Genomic DNA, 18,614 nt, shown 5'->3' on the forward strand with positions numbered 1-18,614 from the left:
CAAAATCCTTTTAAAGACATTCTCAGTTGTATTAAGCAGTGGTATGGGTCGATAATTTGACGCTAAGGATGGATCGCCTTTTTTGTAAACTGGGCATACATTTGCAAGTTTCGAACAAGAAGACATTTCGCAAGTATTTAGACAAGAGTTAAACAAATCACACGAGGGATAGCCTAATTGATTCATTGCCACTTTTAGGATTCGATTGTCGATTCCATTAGGGCCGGACGCTTTTCCTACCTTGAGAAATGTAATTGAGTCAAATACCTCCTCTGGTTTTATATGTATATACTAAGCACTGTTCGTGTGTGTATGGTGAATAGGGGGAAGGTCGTGATTTGATTCATCAACTGAACACTGGCTAGCGAAATACTTGTTGAGCGTACCCGCTTTACTTGTTTCATCCACTATAAAACTATTGGTAAAGATGTAAAGATGTGGGATTGTGTTAGTTGTGTTAGAAGGGACAAATGTTCGCAGTGTCTTCCACCAGTCTTTAGCGGAAAGGTCTGATAACTTTAGTTTTTGAGCAATATTGTTTAAGTATTCGGTTTTCGAGTTACGTAAGAGTAAAACAACCTCATTCATTACAAGACGGAAATTGGACTATTGAATATCACTCTTAGATTGTTTTGCTTTTCGGTAAAGGCGCTTCCGTTTCCATTTTTTGTTCTTTATGTTTTTGTTCGTCCATGGAAGATCGCACAAACGGATACAAGCATTATTTTCGGAATACATATTCTTGCAATGTTCAAAATTGTTGTAATTGTCTTATCTGCGTATAAATCAACATTTTCGCATTTAAGTAGATCCCAATTAGTATCCGACATCATTTGTCGTAGTTGTGAATAATCCCCAATGTCATAGCGCCAGATAAGTCGATAAAACGTTTTGTATCTGGGTTTTGTAAATTTTAATGTTACAAAACAGGGCAGTGGTACCGAACGGTTTGGTCTAAGTAGGTATAGAGTAGAAGAGTATTATAAATAAAAATCTCATTAAATAAATACAGATGTTACCTTACTTTCAGGTCAACGACAAGTCGTGCAATTCTTCTGCTGTTGTCTTGGGTCCTCAAAGACTTTAAATAAAGTTATTAATCATTGAATGAGAAATAATCAGGCCAGTAAGTTTACTGATTTATGTTAAAAACAACATAAGTTGATCTAAGCATTTGAGAATACGACACAAGTCGGGCCAGTCTCGGTCACGATTTGTGAAGGTTATCAAATTATGTTGCGTCGTTTTTTAATTGGATGCATTTGGCCTGCATTTTATTTTCACTCACTATTTGACCCACGTAAATTATGATTGCGTAAGTTCCATATTTCATTGATTTCGCAAAGGAGCGGATAGTGGTGGGGACGGGTGGTAGTGACTAGTCAACGCGCCCAACAAATGTGATCCAAAGAAGGTGAATAGAAAATGATCAAATAAAATTGGTCTTCAGCGGGATCTTAGTACCAAGATTGTGTACCAAGATTGGAATTTAATATTGATCAACGTGTTTAAACGAGAAAGATAACTGTGGAGTACCATGTACCTGTTACTGAGTCATCTAATGAATCTGTGTTGTATGAACGACAATCGCAGAGACCTTTGATATATTGTATAAGGTGTTAAGGTTCCTAACTTCAAATAGGTCACGTAGGTCTGGTTTTATGCAGACATTTGACCGAAATCGTGAGAGCTTTCAGATGAAATCCACTATAATAATTATAGTGGATTTCATCTTGGGTCTTCATCTTTTATGTGTTACTTCTAGATTGCGTATATTGTTCGCAATGTTGGAATAATATTTGTGCATTAGATGTATGCATATTGCAGACCCTTAACCATAATTGCTCTCATCCAAATTGACGTCAATTGTATTTATGTAATACGGTATTCATACAACACCAGATGATACTCAATATCCAGAAAACTAGCAGCAGAAAGATGCTGATTGAAAAAACTAGGCATTATTGTATGACGATCTTGATACACTTCACCGGAACTCTCAGTTAAAGCGATTATGTACGATGTTATTACTATTTTTGAACACATAAAAACATTTCACAAATAAAACATTTAAAACTCGTCAACATTACTTATCGCATTCAGCACTTCGTCGCCACAGGTGATTAGCGTGTGGCTAAGATATTAATTAGTGAAAACATCATTTTGAATGATAAATAATCATATTATAACGAACGCCTTCAAGTAGGTCAAGCGAATTGTGTATCGTTTTATTTCTTAAAATTTGACCCAGCAAATAAAACAAGATATATACATTTCCAGAAATAAAATTCATTTCTGCGTTGAATAAGACCGGGTTTGTGAACATCGCCGCTGCAAAATTGTTAAAGAAATGGCTGTTCAAAGCGATGCACCCTGTTTTCGGGTGATTTCGAGTTGAATACCCTGTTATATATATATATATTTGATAGTGAAAATATTTTTTTTCAGAAAAGTTGATTTTTCGTTATAATATAATTATTTATCATTCAAAATGATGTTTTCACTAATTAATATCATAGCCACACGCTTATCACATGTGTTTATCGCACGCTTCAATGTCAAGTTCACAATAAGGTTGTATGTATGGTATGTTTTTACCTTCTTCATTATTTTGACTAACTGCTGCATATATTATTCACAATATGCATGTCTTAAATGTCGCACTCCTTTATGTGCCCAATTACATTCAGCAGATGCATCTGTGTCATACGAACATGCTATTGTGTAATGTGTCAAATATATAAATATCATTGTTCCAATACATCGAGTTATATTATAAATGGGCCGATATTGGAACTTGACAATCTTAACTTCCGAGTTCATGTAATTAATAAATGATTGAAAAAAGCTGGCAATGCTACCTTTCGATTCTAACAGTTCGTGTCGTCAAGATGTCAAGTATTAAAACTGGCAAATAAAATTCCTAAGGTATGTTAAAATATCTAGATTTATTAGAAAAGGAAATAACTATACCCAACAGCCACATTTAAAGTTTTGCCCGAGGCATTGTCTTTTCCTTTGAAGAGACAAACGAATCATTTGACTTAATAAAACATATACTATATTTATTGCACAGTAAAACGTTAACAATTTTCGCAAAGCTGGATATACTTTACCACTGACCCCGCTTTAAAAATGGTGGATATCGGCGCATAAACATAGGGTCAGACTTTTGTTTTAAAAATAAAAATAAAACTGTATATTGAAATACGTCTACATTTATTGATTGATATTACTAACTAAGACAGTCTTAGTTAGTGGTGTGATATTAAGTATTATTTTGAAACATTCTTCGTACAATTCATCTTCTATGTGTTACTCCTAGATTGCGTATATTGTTTGCAATGTTGGAATACTATTTGTGCATTAGATGTATGCATATTGCAGATGTTGAACATATCCTTTAATAGACAAAGTACGTATATTCCTAATTTCAACCAAACTGAAAACATGTCCATGTTAAATATGAAAGCAAATGTGCTTTACGCAGTTCTTCTGAATCACTTGTCCTTGAAAAAACACTTCAACTTCAGTTAAAGGGACATGTTAACAGATTTTTGTATTTCTGACAAGTTTAATTGCTTATAAATACATAATGTTTGAAATTTTTATATAAGCAAGAAAAGCAGCTAAATACAAAAAATTGCCTTCAATGTGGTGAAAATTCACGACCTCTGGAATAAAAAGCTATTGCGTTACCGCTGCACCATGCATGACTTTGGGTTTGACAGTTAATTATAAGATATATGCTATTTGTAAACGTATTTCGAAGTTTTCGATGAAAAGCGTTATAAACGCTTCATTTTTGCCACGTTTGAACAATGAATTTTCATAAACGTTTGAATACTCTTTTCTTTCTGGAGTGGAATTATGCTTGTTTCAAAATTTAGTATATGTTTTAATATATGCCTTTTTTAAACCGTGATTGTTGCCGAACTGTGAACAAGTGATTTAAAGCTATTGTTTAAGTATTGTTGACATTCTCGTTCGATTCTAATAAAATAAATGTGTTTAACATTCTAAATGTTTATTTTTTCGGATGTAATACAATAACTGATCAAGGCGACCACGGAGATGGCGGATTCACCAATTTGTTGCAACCGTCCTCGTTACAACAATATTCACAGTAGAAATCCGTTGTGTACACCAGGTTCTCGTCGAATTGGGTGCACTTGTCGTCATCAGAATATGTTTGGTACCATCCGCTGTCGCATTCATTTTGGGTTCCACATCTATTACAAAATATATATCCAATATGTTGTACAATATATTAAAACAGCTCAAACGATCCCGATGATTATCTGTAATATTAAACTCAGAGAATAAATTACCAAGTTTTAAGAACTTAAATATTTAAACAAAAATAAGAAAGAAAACATTCTTAAATAATATATGACTGTGTCCATTTTTTGCTCAACGGTCGTTGACAGTAACATAATAATTAACTGCTATGAATTAAATTAATTTTGCAAGTAACATTAAAAAAAAATAGTAACTATTTTTTTTTATTAATAGGGGTTTGAATTATGACGGTGTATGTGCCATGTACACAGTAACTTGATTAAAGTATTTATATAACAAATAAATCATCAAATGTTCACCTTCTGTTGACAGTTCTGGAGGCATCCTCTTTGTTGGTCAGTTCGTTGATACAGAACTGTTTGTCTGCTGGACATTCCTGCAGCACGTACAGCTGTTCGCAGATCTGTGGTGTCCCGCGACAAACGTGACATTTTCCTGTGTAGAGAATCACCTTACAAAAATCCAGCTATGGTAATAGAGAATGAAATTATAGTATTTCAATACATCTCTTGACGCTATCTCGTGCAGTGAAGCGGAACTATTTCACAAGTCGAAAAATGTCAGTAATAGGAAGCTCAAGCAATCCTTAATATGTCCGATTAAGCGATAGCCGCTTATTTATAAGCCGAAAGCATTTCGTTTAATTTACGTCGAGTAAATAAATACACATGATGCAATCTTTCAAAGCGAAAGTGTGTTAAACCAACCCGAGAAAATACTGTTTTCAAAGGCTTCTATGGAAATAAGTAAGTGTTATGGATAACTAAGAACTAAGCGGGGCATATATGGATAAATCCTTCATATAGACTGATTTAATTCGATCATAAGAGGAGCTACTGTAATTGCTCGGGCCCAGTCGTTCAAATTTGTAACTTTTTGTTAAATAAACTTCTTTTTCTGTACTGGTATAAAGGTCGATATTCAAATGAAAACTAGTAAAAATAGACCTTGTATATACGTTGTGATGGTTTTTTAAAGAGATAAATTGACCAAGCATTATTTAATTTACGTGAGTCAGAAAATAAACCATGGTAAACGTTTTCAATAAGTAGACCCTGCTGATAGTTGTTTAAAAAGACAGTATAATAGTTCGATAATGTACTTTAACTAAATGATTTCATTTCTTTTATTTAAAGTCACATTCATCAAGCAATGCGTTGCAGAATTAAACACTCTACATTTACTCGCATTTACTTGATTTGATCTACATTGCATATCTGTTTAAATATTCAATCAACTGAAGAAATAATTATAAAAAGTCCACGTCTATTCAAATAATCGCGAGATTGTCAATTGAAATTCTGATGAATTAAAGACGCGCTAGGTAAGTTTTTATTTACAAAATTGTAACAGCTAATATATAAATCAATGTCATCAACTTACTCGTTACACAAAGTTATTTTTAGAAATATAGATGCATACTCTCGATTGTGACATTGTATATTAATATTTCACATAGTATACGTTATCCACACGCATATTCAATAGATTATTAACAGTAATGCATTATTTTCATTAGGAATACATATTTTTTGTCGCCAACAGTCGCCAACAGTCTTTTGCGCCATCAATGGTTTGATTTATTATAAGGTTGTTATGGAGCATTAGTTCATTTATACATCGCATATCTTATTGTAATAGTAAAGATACATTCTGACTTACGTGTGTCCGCAGAAGTTGGTGCTGTAGTAGTTTCGGAAGTAGTAGTAGTTGTTGGCAAAGCAGTAGATGTTGTTGTTTGTGTAGTTGTAGCAGCAGCTGTTACAGCTAAGACATAAACGTGTAACTGTACAATGCTTCATGCCGATATATAACATGCTACGATATTATCATCATGCCACACGATCATGAAATACAATGAATACTTTGTACACATTTTTGTTAAGAGATCAGCATTGTATGACTTGAGTATATGTGTCTTGTTCTGAAAAAAAAACTGGGCATAATGCATGTGCGTAAAGTGCCGTCCCAGATTAGCCTGTGCAGTCCGCACAGGCTAATCAGGTACGACACTTTCCGCTTAAACTTGATTTTCGGTAAGAAGGGACTTCCTTCAAACTAAAAATACCATTAAAGCGTAAAGTGTCGTCCCTGATTAGCCTGTGTGGACTGCACAGGCTTATCTGGGACGGCACTGTACGCACATGAATTAAGCCCAGTTTTCTCAGAACAAGACACATTTTGTTATAGGTCGATAGCAAAAGTTAGATAGGTTATATGTCGCAATTCTTTGATAATAGCGCGATATATCGGTACAATGGGATAACGAAATTCTTTCAGTTTCTTAAGACTTTCTGTAAAAAACAAATCATAATTGCTATGTGCTAAATGGAATACTATTCATGTTTTCTTTTACAAACAGCAGATTTTAAATCTTAATTAACTGAACGTCGTTGAATTATGATGATTTGCCGGTGATATTCATAAACAAAAGTAAATTCTTAAAATATATAATGCTGGCGTTTACAAACCATTGAACCTTTTCATTGTCAGTCATTAAAATAAACAGTGACCACATTATACGTGATCTGAATTATAAAACGAAACTATAAATATTTACGCGTATTTTTCGCTATGCATCAATACGTATCATGGAATGATTCCTAAAGTGATTTCCTAAAGAAATTATTTCACATATGCATTTGTGTTAATTGTATGTTGTTTTCTGTTAATTCGGTGGTAAAAAACTGACTATTGTAGTATCCATTAGGTTTTGCTGTCAATAACGCATGTTTATATAAATGCTTATCAAAGCTTTCATTGTGCAACAATTTTAACATTCAAGATAGTACACTATATATGTACAATATTGAACCGACTCGGACGCTTTCAATGAAAGAACATATAAAATAGTAAGTCAAGGTGAAACAAACAACCACACAATCAAAAACGGGCGAGCAAGGACTACCTTCTGATTCTTTATGTTTTAATATCAATCGGTAACATAAGGATCACGTTTCCATTGAAGTCATCAATAAAACAAACAAAAGACCACGATGACTTTCGCTTACCGACTTATGCTTTCCTGTGTTTAATAGGAAAATAGGTTGTATTAACGTTTACAACAATAAAAAATAGCATAACACATATGGATAATTTTCACAATTTGACTGTAATATAACGTCATTATTTTGACGTCATTTATGTATTTTCCAGGAAAACTCTCCAATGTCATTCTTATTAGTAATACTTAAAACAAAACACAAAACTGATTCGTTGGTTTAGGTTGACTCTCAATATTGTTGATCAAAATTTGATTAAGAAATTAACTATCGCATGCAATACATTTCTTAATGTGTAATATAACGATTTTTATTTTATTTTAGGTGAGTAATAAAGCTGTTTGATCGTTTCCATTGGTTACTTTTTGTTTGAATGACTTATTGTGTGACGTTTTGTTGAAATGATAAATCCACGCAATATAAGCAACTCTCCGGTCCATGTCCTTCAGGAATTTATTAGCTTTTCTCAGTCAATATAAAAACGACTGATAGAAAGATTTGATAGTTATCATTTCGAATCATTATTATATATATTAAACTCGTTCATGTGATGTGCTAGCTCGCTAAAGACTCGAATTTTACGGAACTCTTTAACTAGTGGAATAGACTTTGAAATGACAACTCGTCTCAAATCGTTTTCAAATATGTACTGTTTCGTATCTATCCAAGGTTCAAATGCCACAACATCAGAAATCATTATAGAACATATTTACGTACAAGTGAAAGTTGATGTTGCTTTGGTTGTTGTTGTTGTTGGCATTGGCGTTGATGGTACAGTTGGCGATGGTGCAGGTGGTGCTGGCGTCGTGGTAGATGCTGTTGTGGGTACTGATGTAATAATAACTGATGTAATAAGTATCGCCCATTCTTTGAAGTATGACTGATGTTTACACAGCCAGAAATTATTTCACATAATGCATTATTAATAATCGTATGGTGTTCTCTGTTAAATATCATTATGTTGCATGTTCATGACTTCATCGCTAATTAACACGAATGGAAAAAAGCGACAAACAAACTCTCTTGAAGATTATTTACGAATTGAATATATGTATAGTCAAAGATTATTTACGAATTGAATATATGTATAGTCAAAGATTATTTACGAATTGAATATATGTATAGTCAAGATTATTTACGAATGGAATATATGTATAGTCGAAGAAAAAAACAAAAAGTAATTAAAAGATTAAACATTTATAGGACCTTAAATCATTAAGATAATATGAAATTATTTCGTTAATTGGAATACATATTTAACAAGGAATTAAAACAATGACCACGAACCGTAGTGAGTTCGTAATGTTGTTCTGCCAAGCAAACAAACTTGTTTGTAGTCGACATTTGTAAGTATTTGTTACCCCCATATGCTTTTCGTCATTTTTGCAAATAAGCAGCTTTTGGCAGTTTTGTTACTTTTGGGTATTTAGATGAACTTTTGGATTTGCTTCCGCCATCTCGTCAATGTGTAATTCCAGACATTTAACAAAACATTTTTTTTAAGAAATCCAAAGTTTAACATTTGCCTTAAAACCTGCCCTATATCAATCTTGACCACCTAAACGGTTGGAGAGTGTTAGCAGACTATGTTACACTGTTAACCCTATATCTTGTTGTTGGGAAATAAATCTTGAATAAACCTGAAGCCTTGTACACGTTTGTCATCTCGAAACTCACAAAAGTTACATTGGAGCCCCCCAGTGAGTTGCAAAAATGACGAAAAGCATATGGGGGTAACATATTCTATTTATCTAAACAATTTCTCAAAAGATTCTGTAATTTTGATAACAATAAAAAGGAAGTGTCATAATTTACCGAAAAAACACTCATTGACACAATGCAAATGACGCCATTACTGTACGACTGACCCATTTATCAAAGTGTTGATGTCATAAAGAAGAAGATCATGGGGATTCATTTTGGCAATCCTCACCCAATGATGGGATACAATTGTTTCCGTATCTTGTATATGGTCCACACCATTTAGAATTTCTTACAAGGTTTGTATTGACAGACTTTTCCAAACAGCTCTATAATCAACAAGCGAGCGGTTTGACAATTGTTATGTTGAGTGTGTTTACGACATTAATGATCAGTTTTAGATTATAAGTAAACGGTACTGTAGTGTAATGGTTCCTTCATTTTACAGCAATATTCTGAGAATCAAATACATATACGATTTAAAGTAATTAAAGATCAAAACTATTGAAACGGAATGTTTTCAATACCAGAGGGGTTAATCACGTGATAGGCAAGATGGCGACATCCATGCCGAGAAAGTTAGTTTTCGCCGTTTTATACCCTTTATTACTTTTGTGTACTTTTAAATGATGCTCACTGTCCAGCTAATTCAGTAACAAGGTGATAAGCGTGTATTTCGTATTACAATTTCGCTTTATATCTCGATTTTGCTCCCCGAAAATTTTCTAAGTGGAGCTATAATTATGTCATCCCTCTAAGAAATTTCGCAACGAGTAAAGTCGAGATATATAACGCATATCAATATTAAATAAACGCTTGAAACTTTCTTGCTGACACGGCTAGAAAGTGAGAGGCATTTACAAATTAAAACAAGTCATAAAGGGTAAACAACGACGAAAAATACCTGCATTGGCATGGACGTCGCCAGCTTGACTGCCATGCGATTACCCCTCTGGGTACCGTCAGATAGTATGTACCCAGTTTTTTTTGGGAGAACATTTCTTAGGCAATATATCATTTACAGCATGATCGAAATATACCTGTATTTTATATTTGTAGATTACAAAAGTGCAAGTAGCTTATTTTATTTCAAATAAGTCATACTAGCTGTTTCACTTATTTATACTAGAAGTTATGCCTGTTGTTTTTGAAGCTGGCGTTGTGGTAGTCGTGGTGGTGGTGGGGGTTGTAGTTGCTTGAGTGGTAGTCGTTGTGGGGAGTGTAGTTGTTGTGGTTGTTGTGGTAGTTGTTGTAGTAGCTGTAAAATATGATAAGTAATGGATTAATGACTAAACATTTAGGAGATCATGAACATAAAATCGCAAGAACTGAATGCATGTTACAGGCGAATGTTATTTGCAGTTAACTGTCGTTTGCAAAACTATAGAAAGACAAACTAAAAAAATATTTACAGTGTGCATGTTTGTTTTTAAATTATATTCTGAAATACGCTTAGCGCATTAAAATATAATTCATTAAATGTATGATACTAACGTTTGCCTTTCATGTTTGGTATCACATCATATATATTATTCGTTTTTTATACAAACAGAAGTAATAAATCGTTCAAGATATATATTATTATTGACGCTTGACACACTTGTTATTTTCGTTACAGTGTCGTCAATCATTCTAATTATGCTTAAATTCAATAAATAAATATATAAATAGTGCAACGATGACGACACATTATTCAACAGCTAAACGATTTTACAGAAGGAAATCCCAGATTCGTGTAAACTTGTGCTTGGCATGCCTATACTAGCCTTTACAGTGTTACTTCTGTTACATAGCAGGCGACTTTTTGATCTTTCACTTCTCTTTCATTTGTTATAGTGTGTATTTCAAAGTTTATGAGGTCTTTCCGCGCCCGAGGCTGCATAAGATTTCAGTCATAAACAAATCGCTAGTAATTGCACCAGCTCATATTGATCAAGAATTGTTAAATTGCCTATTTTTTTTCTAGGCATACTCGTCCTGTTAGAGCTTAAACCTGAACTTGATATTTGTACCGTTTTAGACTCCCTTGATAAGTTCATCATTTGAAAGTCATTGTAAATAGCTGACACAATTTAAACAGAAATGTTCTACACTATGAAATCAAATTTAGGTAAGTAAACTAAATTTTCCTTTATAATTGTTGTAAATATAGGGTGTTTTACTCCGTATGCATGTGTACTTAATTGTTGATGCAGTTGCTGTCGTGAAAAAGAATGGTGATTTTTACCTTTTACGCAGTAGCGAACGGTATGTTTTTCTCGTAAAATCTTGATTTCTATACAAAGGATTTTCCAAATGAAGATGAAGCAGTGTTATTGTAATTTCCTCTTTTGGGGTGTTTTCATACATTTATGAACTTGCTGGGGCCATAGGATCCCTCATGGAAGGAACCGGTCTCTAAACCTACTTGAGACTGTCGAAAGGTAAAATGCAATTATGCACATAAGGACAGGAAAATCTATCTATATGTTGTGGACAAGAGTCTACACAGCCAATTGAGAGCCGAAATGGCAGCGGAAGATCCCGAGATTCAGAGACTGTTGAATCATGCGGAGGAGTTTTATTCTCTCTCTCTCTCTTTCTTCTCAGGCGCAGGACGACGCTATCAGCTGCTACATGTTCTGATATTTTGCTCACAATCGAAACGGCTACACAGGAGTAGAAACATGATCTTGCCAAGACCACAAAGGCAAGCCAAGTATGGCTGACATATCAGCTTATGGTTATGGCAAGGATGTCGATATATGCGTATCGTACTGGATGTTCGGTGATGCATTTGCAGGCAGTGTCCAATTGTATATATATCTTTGCGGCAGCTGGGTACTTCAATTAGCTGCGATATGCTTATTATTATCTGCATTAAATGATCACTAAATGAGCAACCTAGATGCAACGCACCCACACGCTAATCGAAAGTTTTTGATGTAGAAATTAGTGCTGAGCTGAGCTAATAAAATGATCTTTTCATTTATCAAATTGACGAGGTCTCTAAAGAGCAAAGGTGGTCAATCTCGCGGCAGTGAGATGACCGAGGAAATGACACAACCTTTGGACCCTATCTGTACCTGTAACATCAGAGTACAACAGTGCGATGCACGATTTCACAGACCTGATCTATACTACTTGTCCACAACACATTAAGATGCTTCTCATCTCGAGAAAATGCAGACAAGATTACAACCTGTTCAACCCACACAGCTGATTTTACTCTGAGAAATATTTCCAAGTGACAATTGCTGGGAAAGATGTGAATGTACATGCATTGGAGCCTGTTGGGAACAATTGCATGAGAGATATCATAGGACTGACGGCCATTGCTTACACGTTCAAGAGAAAGCCAGAGCCAAACTTATTGGAAAAATATCCGCTGTTAAAAAGTGCTGACAGGGAAAGTGATCCTGCTATTCTGTTTTAACGTTTCCTGGTGGCGTCAAAAAGATATTCCCCTGACGTCAAGAACGTACTTCGTAAAGAAGCTTTAGATCGCTCAGGCAATTAGAAATGCTACTGCAGAGGCATCAAAATGGCTGTTATGAACTGCATTCCTGAAACAGACTGTTACGTGCTTTATGGTTTACCATGAAACAAGGGCGACTCATATATAGCCGAGTTTCATAAAGATTTCGCTGTAAGGCATTACGGAGAAGCGACAGTGGTGTTCGATGGCTACAAAGACGGTCAGTGTTTCAAAAACACCAGGAAGGTTTTAAAAAACGCTCAAACAGAGTTGCATCTGTATGTTGCCGTCTTCGACGTGGGGGCATGAATATATATGTGGGGTTGAACCTCAGTGTCTTTGTACAAAACAGCGATAAGGAATAAATAGTTATTGGTTTAGCAAAAATAGAAACAAGCCAAAACCAAATCGAGAAGTGGTATTTAAAACAAAATTATTGAGTTTGAGTTTGATTGGAACGGTACTCAAACTTGATCTGTAAGTCATACAGGTAGACTCCCGGAAATCAGGTAAATATCTGGACGCATTTAGAAAACACTCATACCAGTAAATGCCGGACGGACAGACAGACGGGCAATACGACTGCTATATGCCACCCTACCGGGGGGCATATACACGGGATCTTGAATTGCTTACCTGAACAATGCATTGACTTAATTTAACATCTTCACAGGACAATGATAAAAACTAACTGGTGCATATCGGCGTTGAACACGGCTGGTTTTCTTTGTCAATGCCATCCGTACAATTCTTTCCCTTTACAGCGTCTGGTGGAAACGTGCAGTTTCTGGTTCGGGACTTGGTCGCGTTGCCACACGTGACATCGCATGCCGACCACGGCGACCAAGATGACCAAATGCCGTCCACTGAAAGCAATGCAAAAACAGTGATAACCATACCTCGATTATGGACATAGATAATCAACTCCGAATGGAACGTGTATGATCCGCAGTTTCAACAGAAAGTTCCACGAGGATGAAGAGGATGAAATCAATTAATGAATCCACATTTTGAAAAAGCAAATCAAACCTCTCACAAGAAACATCTTCAACGCAAAACACAAGTGCTTATACTGCAAATTATACTAAAGAAAAATACGAATATTTGTGCAATTTTAAATACACTGTAATTACACAGTGTTCAAATACTTTCTTAATAAATATAGTTAGTAAATAATAAAATAGCTACATAATGTAGCGAATGAAATCGATTAAACAACAGTGAAACATCTTCGCTTATTATATATATTTTAAGATTTATCTTAAGACTATTTTAACAATCGCTTATCATATGTAAAGGCAATTCACGCGCTCGTACAGACTTTCGGGTTGCACGGCTGTGATTCATTTATATGTCCGTTGCACGGTTTTCCAAGTGGTCCTTTTCAAGGAACGCAGTGACGATTATTATCGCATTTTCACAATGTTTTTACACGTAGTTTGGATATTTTGAAGAAATTGCCGATACTTTCAAAAATATATTTGTTTACATTTGTGTAGTATATGGTCGTATATGCTTCTTATAATATCGTATTCCCGAACTATATATGTATTGTCAATATAATATGATTTGATGTACTATAATATAAAACGTAATAAAAAACTACAGAGTTAGCAAGAATACTATTTTGAATAACATTAAAGCTTATTTCTGCTTGGTAAATATGTTGAATTTGGTGGAATATCGATTCTTTTCACAAGTGATCATAGAAAAATAATATGTTCACGAGTGGCGCGATTGACTACTTGTCAACGTTATCACAAATTGACATGATAATACGAAATATCGTGGCATACCTATTGTAAGCAAACCTAAACATGACAGTTTAAAATAAAATGGGTATAATTCTTCTTAATAATAAAATGCATATCAGCGTTAGATGGTCATCTTATACAATATCATTGAATATATGGTTCAATTTTATTGAGGCTCGCAAGCTATAACCTTTCTTTTTATGCCCCCGGATCAAATGATCGGGGGTATATTGTTTTTGGCCTGTCTGTCTGTCTGTGTGTGTGTGTGTGTCTGTCTGTCTGTCTGTCTGTCTGTCTGTCTGTCTGTCTGTCTGTCTGTCTGTCTGTCTGTCTGTCTGTCTGTCCGTCCGTCCGTCCGTCCGTCCGTCTGTCTGTCTGTCTGTCTGTCTGTCTGTCTGTCTGTCTGTCATTGAATGTGTGTGTCCGTCCCAAAACTGTAACCTTGCTCATAAAATGAAAACTCTTGGGTCAATGTTTTTTAAACTTCCCAAGTGCATGCATCTCATTGAGATCTACAAATAAACATGGTTTGAGGTCACTAGGTAAAAGGTCAAGGTCACAGTGACCTTTACATTCAAAATATAACCTTGTTTCTAATATAGCTGCCGTGCGGCTTCAAAGCGCAGTAGGGGGCAATGTGTTTCAACACAGCTCTTGTTTCCCATACGAAACTCTTTATTAACATGTTATTTCTAAACAAAAAAGGACATGGTGGTGCTAAAACGAAGGTCAAAGCTATGGGTTTTGATCAGTAACTCAACATACACGTGTACATTTAAATTAAAACTTCAGCAGATTTATTCAGATTTTACTTATAATTCAAACACATTTTCACCTGAGTTTTCTGTGCGCAACACGCAAACCAAAGCATTGAGCCGACACTGACGAACAATATGTGTAGTACAGTTTAACTTTTCAGTAAAAATGGAAGATAAAAATTACCGTTATGTTGAATCGTCATCAAATGTTCGAATTCATTCAATTAAGCATACCAGAGCATTAATAAATATTTCTTTGATGCATTCACAATAATATACATGAAACTGACAATACCTGGACAAACGCTCTCTGTACAACTGCCTGTCTGCAAGCCCTGTCCCACACAATCGTGATCATGGGGCTTGCCCTGATCGAACAGGCACGAGCGGTTTCTAGAGCGGTCGCCATGGCCACAGGTAACGCTGCACGTGCTCCAGGATGCCCATTCACTCCAGTAGCCATCAACTAAAATGATGGTGTTTGTTTATAACAAAAGCAATAAGGCGAACATTTATCTTGGGTACTTGAATTCTAATGAGACAAATGTTCACAGGAAGAGTGTAGAACTAAGAAGAGATGATTTTTAACGTTATAGTCCTATATTATTAAAATGATCATAAAGTCTAGCAGCTAACAAAGTTTAACCTTGCAGAAAACGATATATTAAATGACTGACTGTAACTGAGAAATATTATGACTTTAAGTATGGATATTTTGCGTCAAAAACGTTGTTTTGTTTGTTCAATATCATTATACATATAAAAAAGCGTTATTTGCTTGAAATATAGCAGATACGCCATAGCCAGACCTTAAAACTCGTGGGTAACAAATTATGACCTCGGTAGGCTACACGACCATTTGAAATTGCTATTATCATAATAAACACTCTTTACAGGTATTATGCAGCTTGTCAGACGCCGGGGTTCGTTTGTGTTCACACCTCTTGTGCTCTATTTGATAAGTAACTAACTCAGTCAACTAAGAGCCGAAATGGCAGCGGAAGATCCCGAGATTCAGAGAATGTTGGATCATGCCTGGGAGTTTAACTCTGTCTTTTCAGGAGCAGGACGTGGCTAGCAAGTGCTACATGTTCTGATATTTTGATCAAAGCCAGACCTTAAAACTCGTGGGTAACAAATTATGACCTCGATAGGCTACACGACCATTTGAAATTGCTATTTTCATAATAAACAATCTATACAGGTATTATGCAGCTTGTTAGACACCGGGGTTCGTTTTTGTTCATACCGTTTGTGTTCTTATTTGATAAGTAACTAACTCAATCAACTAAGAGCCTTTTTAGGAGCAGGACGTGGCTAGCAGGTGCTACATGTTCTGATATTTTGATCAAAAGCGAAACGGGTACAGAGAAGTAGATACATAAACTGTCCAAGACCCAAAAGAGAGTCTTATTATGGCTGAACGTATGGTTGTGGCAAGGATGTTGATAAATGCGGATCGTACTGGATGTTGAGGTGTGCATTTGCAGGGAGTGTCCAATTGTATATCTATCTTTCCGGCAGCTGAGCACTTCAATTAGCTTCGATATGCTTATTACTATCTGCATTAAATGAGCACTAAATTAGCAACCTAGATGAAACGCACCCACACGTTAATCGAAAGTCTTTGATGTAGAAACCAGTGCTGAGCTGAGCTAAGACAATGATCTTTTCATTGATCAAACATTGATGAGATATATCAATAGCAAAGGTGGTCAAACTCGCGGCAGCGATATGACCGAGGAAATGACACAACCTTTGGACCCTATCTGCACCTTAAACATTCGAATACAACACTGCGATGCACGATTTCACAGACCTGACCTATACCACTTGTCCACAACACATACAGATGCTTTTCATCTCGAGAAAATGTAAACAATATTTACAACCTGTTCAACCAAAACAGCTGATTCTATTCTGGGAAATATTACCAAGTGACCATGGCTGGGAAGGATGTGAATGTACATGCATCGGAGCCTTTTGGGAACAATGCTATGAGAGATATTGTAGAAAAGTCGGCCTTTGCTTACACGTTCAAGAGAAAGAAAGACCCAAACTTATTGGAAAAAGATCCGCTGTTTAATATTGTTCTGTCAGGGAAAGTGATCCTGCTATTGTGTTTAAGCGTGTCCTGGTGGCGACAAAAAGATATTTCCTTTGAAGACGTAATGTCTTATTAAGTTTGTCGCGATCCTTATGTACTCTTTGAAGCCAAGAGCATACTTCGTAAAGAAGCTTTAGATTGCTCAGGCAATTAGAGATGATGCTGCAGAGGCATAAAAATCAAAGTACTGACAGTACTGGTGTGACGATGTTTTTGAAGAGGATGGATATAAAAGCATCAAATTAAGTTGATCTACATCATCACAATTGTGCATGTGGGAACGAAAAAAAAATATTGGTACGACAATATTTGGAATGAAAAAATAATGCCAAAAAAAAAGTTTGGTTACGAAACAAATTAGAGTACAATAAAAAATTGGGTACGAAAAAAAATTGGGTACGATAAAAATTTGGGAACGAAAAAAATTGGCAACGAAAAAAAAATTGGGTACGAAAAAAAATTGGGTACGAAAAAAAATTGGGTACGAAAAATGTTTGGTACGGAAAAAAATTGGGGGTACGGAAATGTAGTACCCCTGGGGAACTTGACCCACAATCGCACATTCTTGGCTCTTTCCGTCAAACATCGGATAAGTACCTCGAAGGCAAAAGTATGAATACACATTTATGGCGTACCATTTAGGTCGAAAGTCAACAAGACCTAGTAGGTAAAAAGAGAAATGTACTTTGAAGTACAATATGTACGTCGAAGTACATTTTTTGCACTTCGACGTACAAAATGGTAATTCGACGTTCAGTCTTTACTGACCCTTGAGTGTTAGCAAATAAGAAGACGCCTTACAGCTGTTGCTTTTAGAGATATTTGACATTGAACATTATTATTATTATTATTTATACCAAATTATGCGACTAACGACCGCTAACTAATATATATTGAGCGTATTTATTGAACATTATTATTATTATTTATACCAAATTATGCGACTATCGACCTCTAACTCATAGATATTGTGCGTATTTATTGACCTGGCGTGGCGGCATTAACCTCTGACTTATGCAAATAATGGGTAACACAAAATACAACCAAATCAGGGAGGTTATTATACATTTTTAATCCCGTAATCGTTTGGTAACTGTTTGGTTACCGTTGGGAATTTCCTACACAGTAATGCGCTGGACCGTGATATTCCGCCCCGCATGGTCAATAAATACTCACAATATGCTTGATAAATTTATTTTTAAAAAAGGTAACCTTGAGTCTTCTTCAAATGGGTATATAATCTATTTCAATGCATTAAGTATTCGAAACTTATTTGTAAAATTTTTTTTTTCAATTTTGATATTTTTATTTATTTTGTCCTCAATTAAAAAAAGAGATTTTAAACATTTATTATGAATAAATCTGAAGGAAAGCGGCTCATGAGAAAAGTGTTTTGATCGGCTGTTAAGAAAATTTGTACGTCGAAGTACAAACATGTACGTCGAAGTACAAATTGTACTTCGACGTACAAATTTATACTTCGAAGTGTATTTCATTTTGTACGTCGAAGAACAATTTTTGTACATTCAAAAT

General features: G+C 35.2%; 1 protein-coding gene across 11 annotated transcripts in view; it reads right to left on the reverse strand.

The window, feature by feature from the left end:
• Nucleotides 1-4,010: 4,010 nt before the first annotated feature.
• LOC127881075 (SCO-spondin-like) overlaps nucleotides 4,011-18,614 on the reverse strand; it is a 64,653-nt gene continuing 50,049 nt past the window's right edge. For 6 of the 11 annotated variants that reach the window (XM_052428784.1, XM_052428775.1, XM_052428792.1 and 3 more), the window contains 7 exons: nucleotides 15,270-15,440; nucleotides 13,155-13,328; nucleotides 10,144-10,263; nucleotides 8,022-8,132; nucleotides 5,965-6,069; nucleotides 4,602-4,737; nucleotides 4,011-4,232 (listed from right to left, as the gene is read on the reverse strand). In XM_052428784.1, coding sequence (XP_052284744.1) covers nucleotides 4,058-4,232; nucleotides 4,602-4,737; nucleotides 5,965-6,069; nucleotides 8,022-8,132; nucleotides 10,144-10,263; nucleotides 13,155-13,328; nucleotides 15,270-15,440 — 992 coding nt within the window. In that variant the 3' untranslated portion in view covers nucleotides 4,011-4,057. The remainder of the gene's footprint in view (nucleotides 4,233-4,601; nucleotides 4,738-5,964; nucleotides 6,070-8,021; nucleotides 8,133-10,143; nucleotides 10,264-13,154; nucleotides 13,329-15,269; nucleotides 15,441-18,614) is intronic. The other 5 variants (XM_052428720.1, XM_052428754.1, XM_052428742.1 and 2 more) reach the window with 5 other exon arrangements.

This window comes from Dreissena polymorpha, chromosome 1 (assembly GCF_020536995.1).
Source record: "Dreissena polymorpha isolate Duluth1 chromosome 1, UMN_Dpol_1.0, whole genome shotgun sequence".
Taxonomy (NCBI): domain Eukaryota; kingdom Metazoa; phylum Mollusca; class Bivalvia; order Myida; family Dreissenidae; genus Dreissena; species Dreissena polymorpha.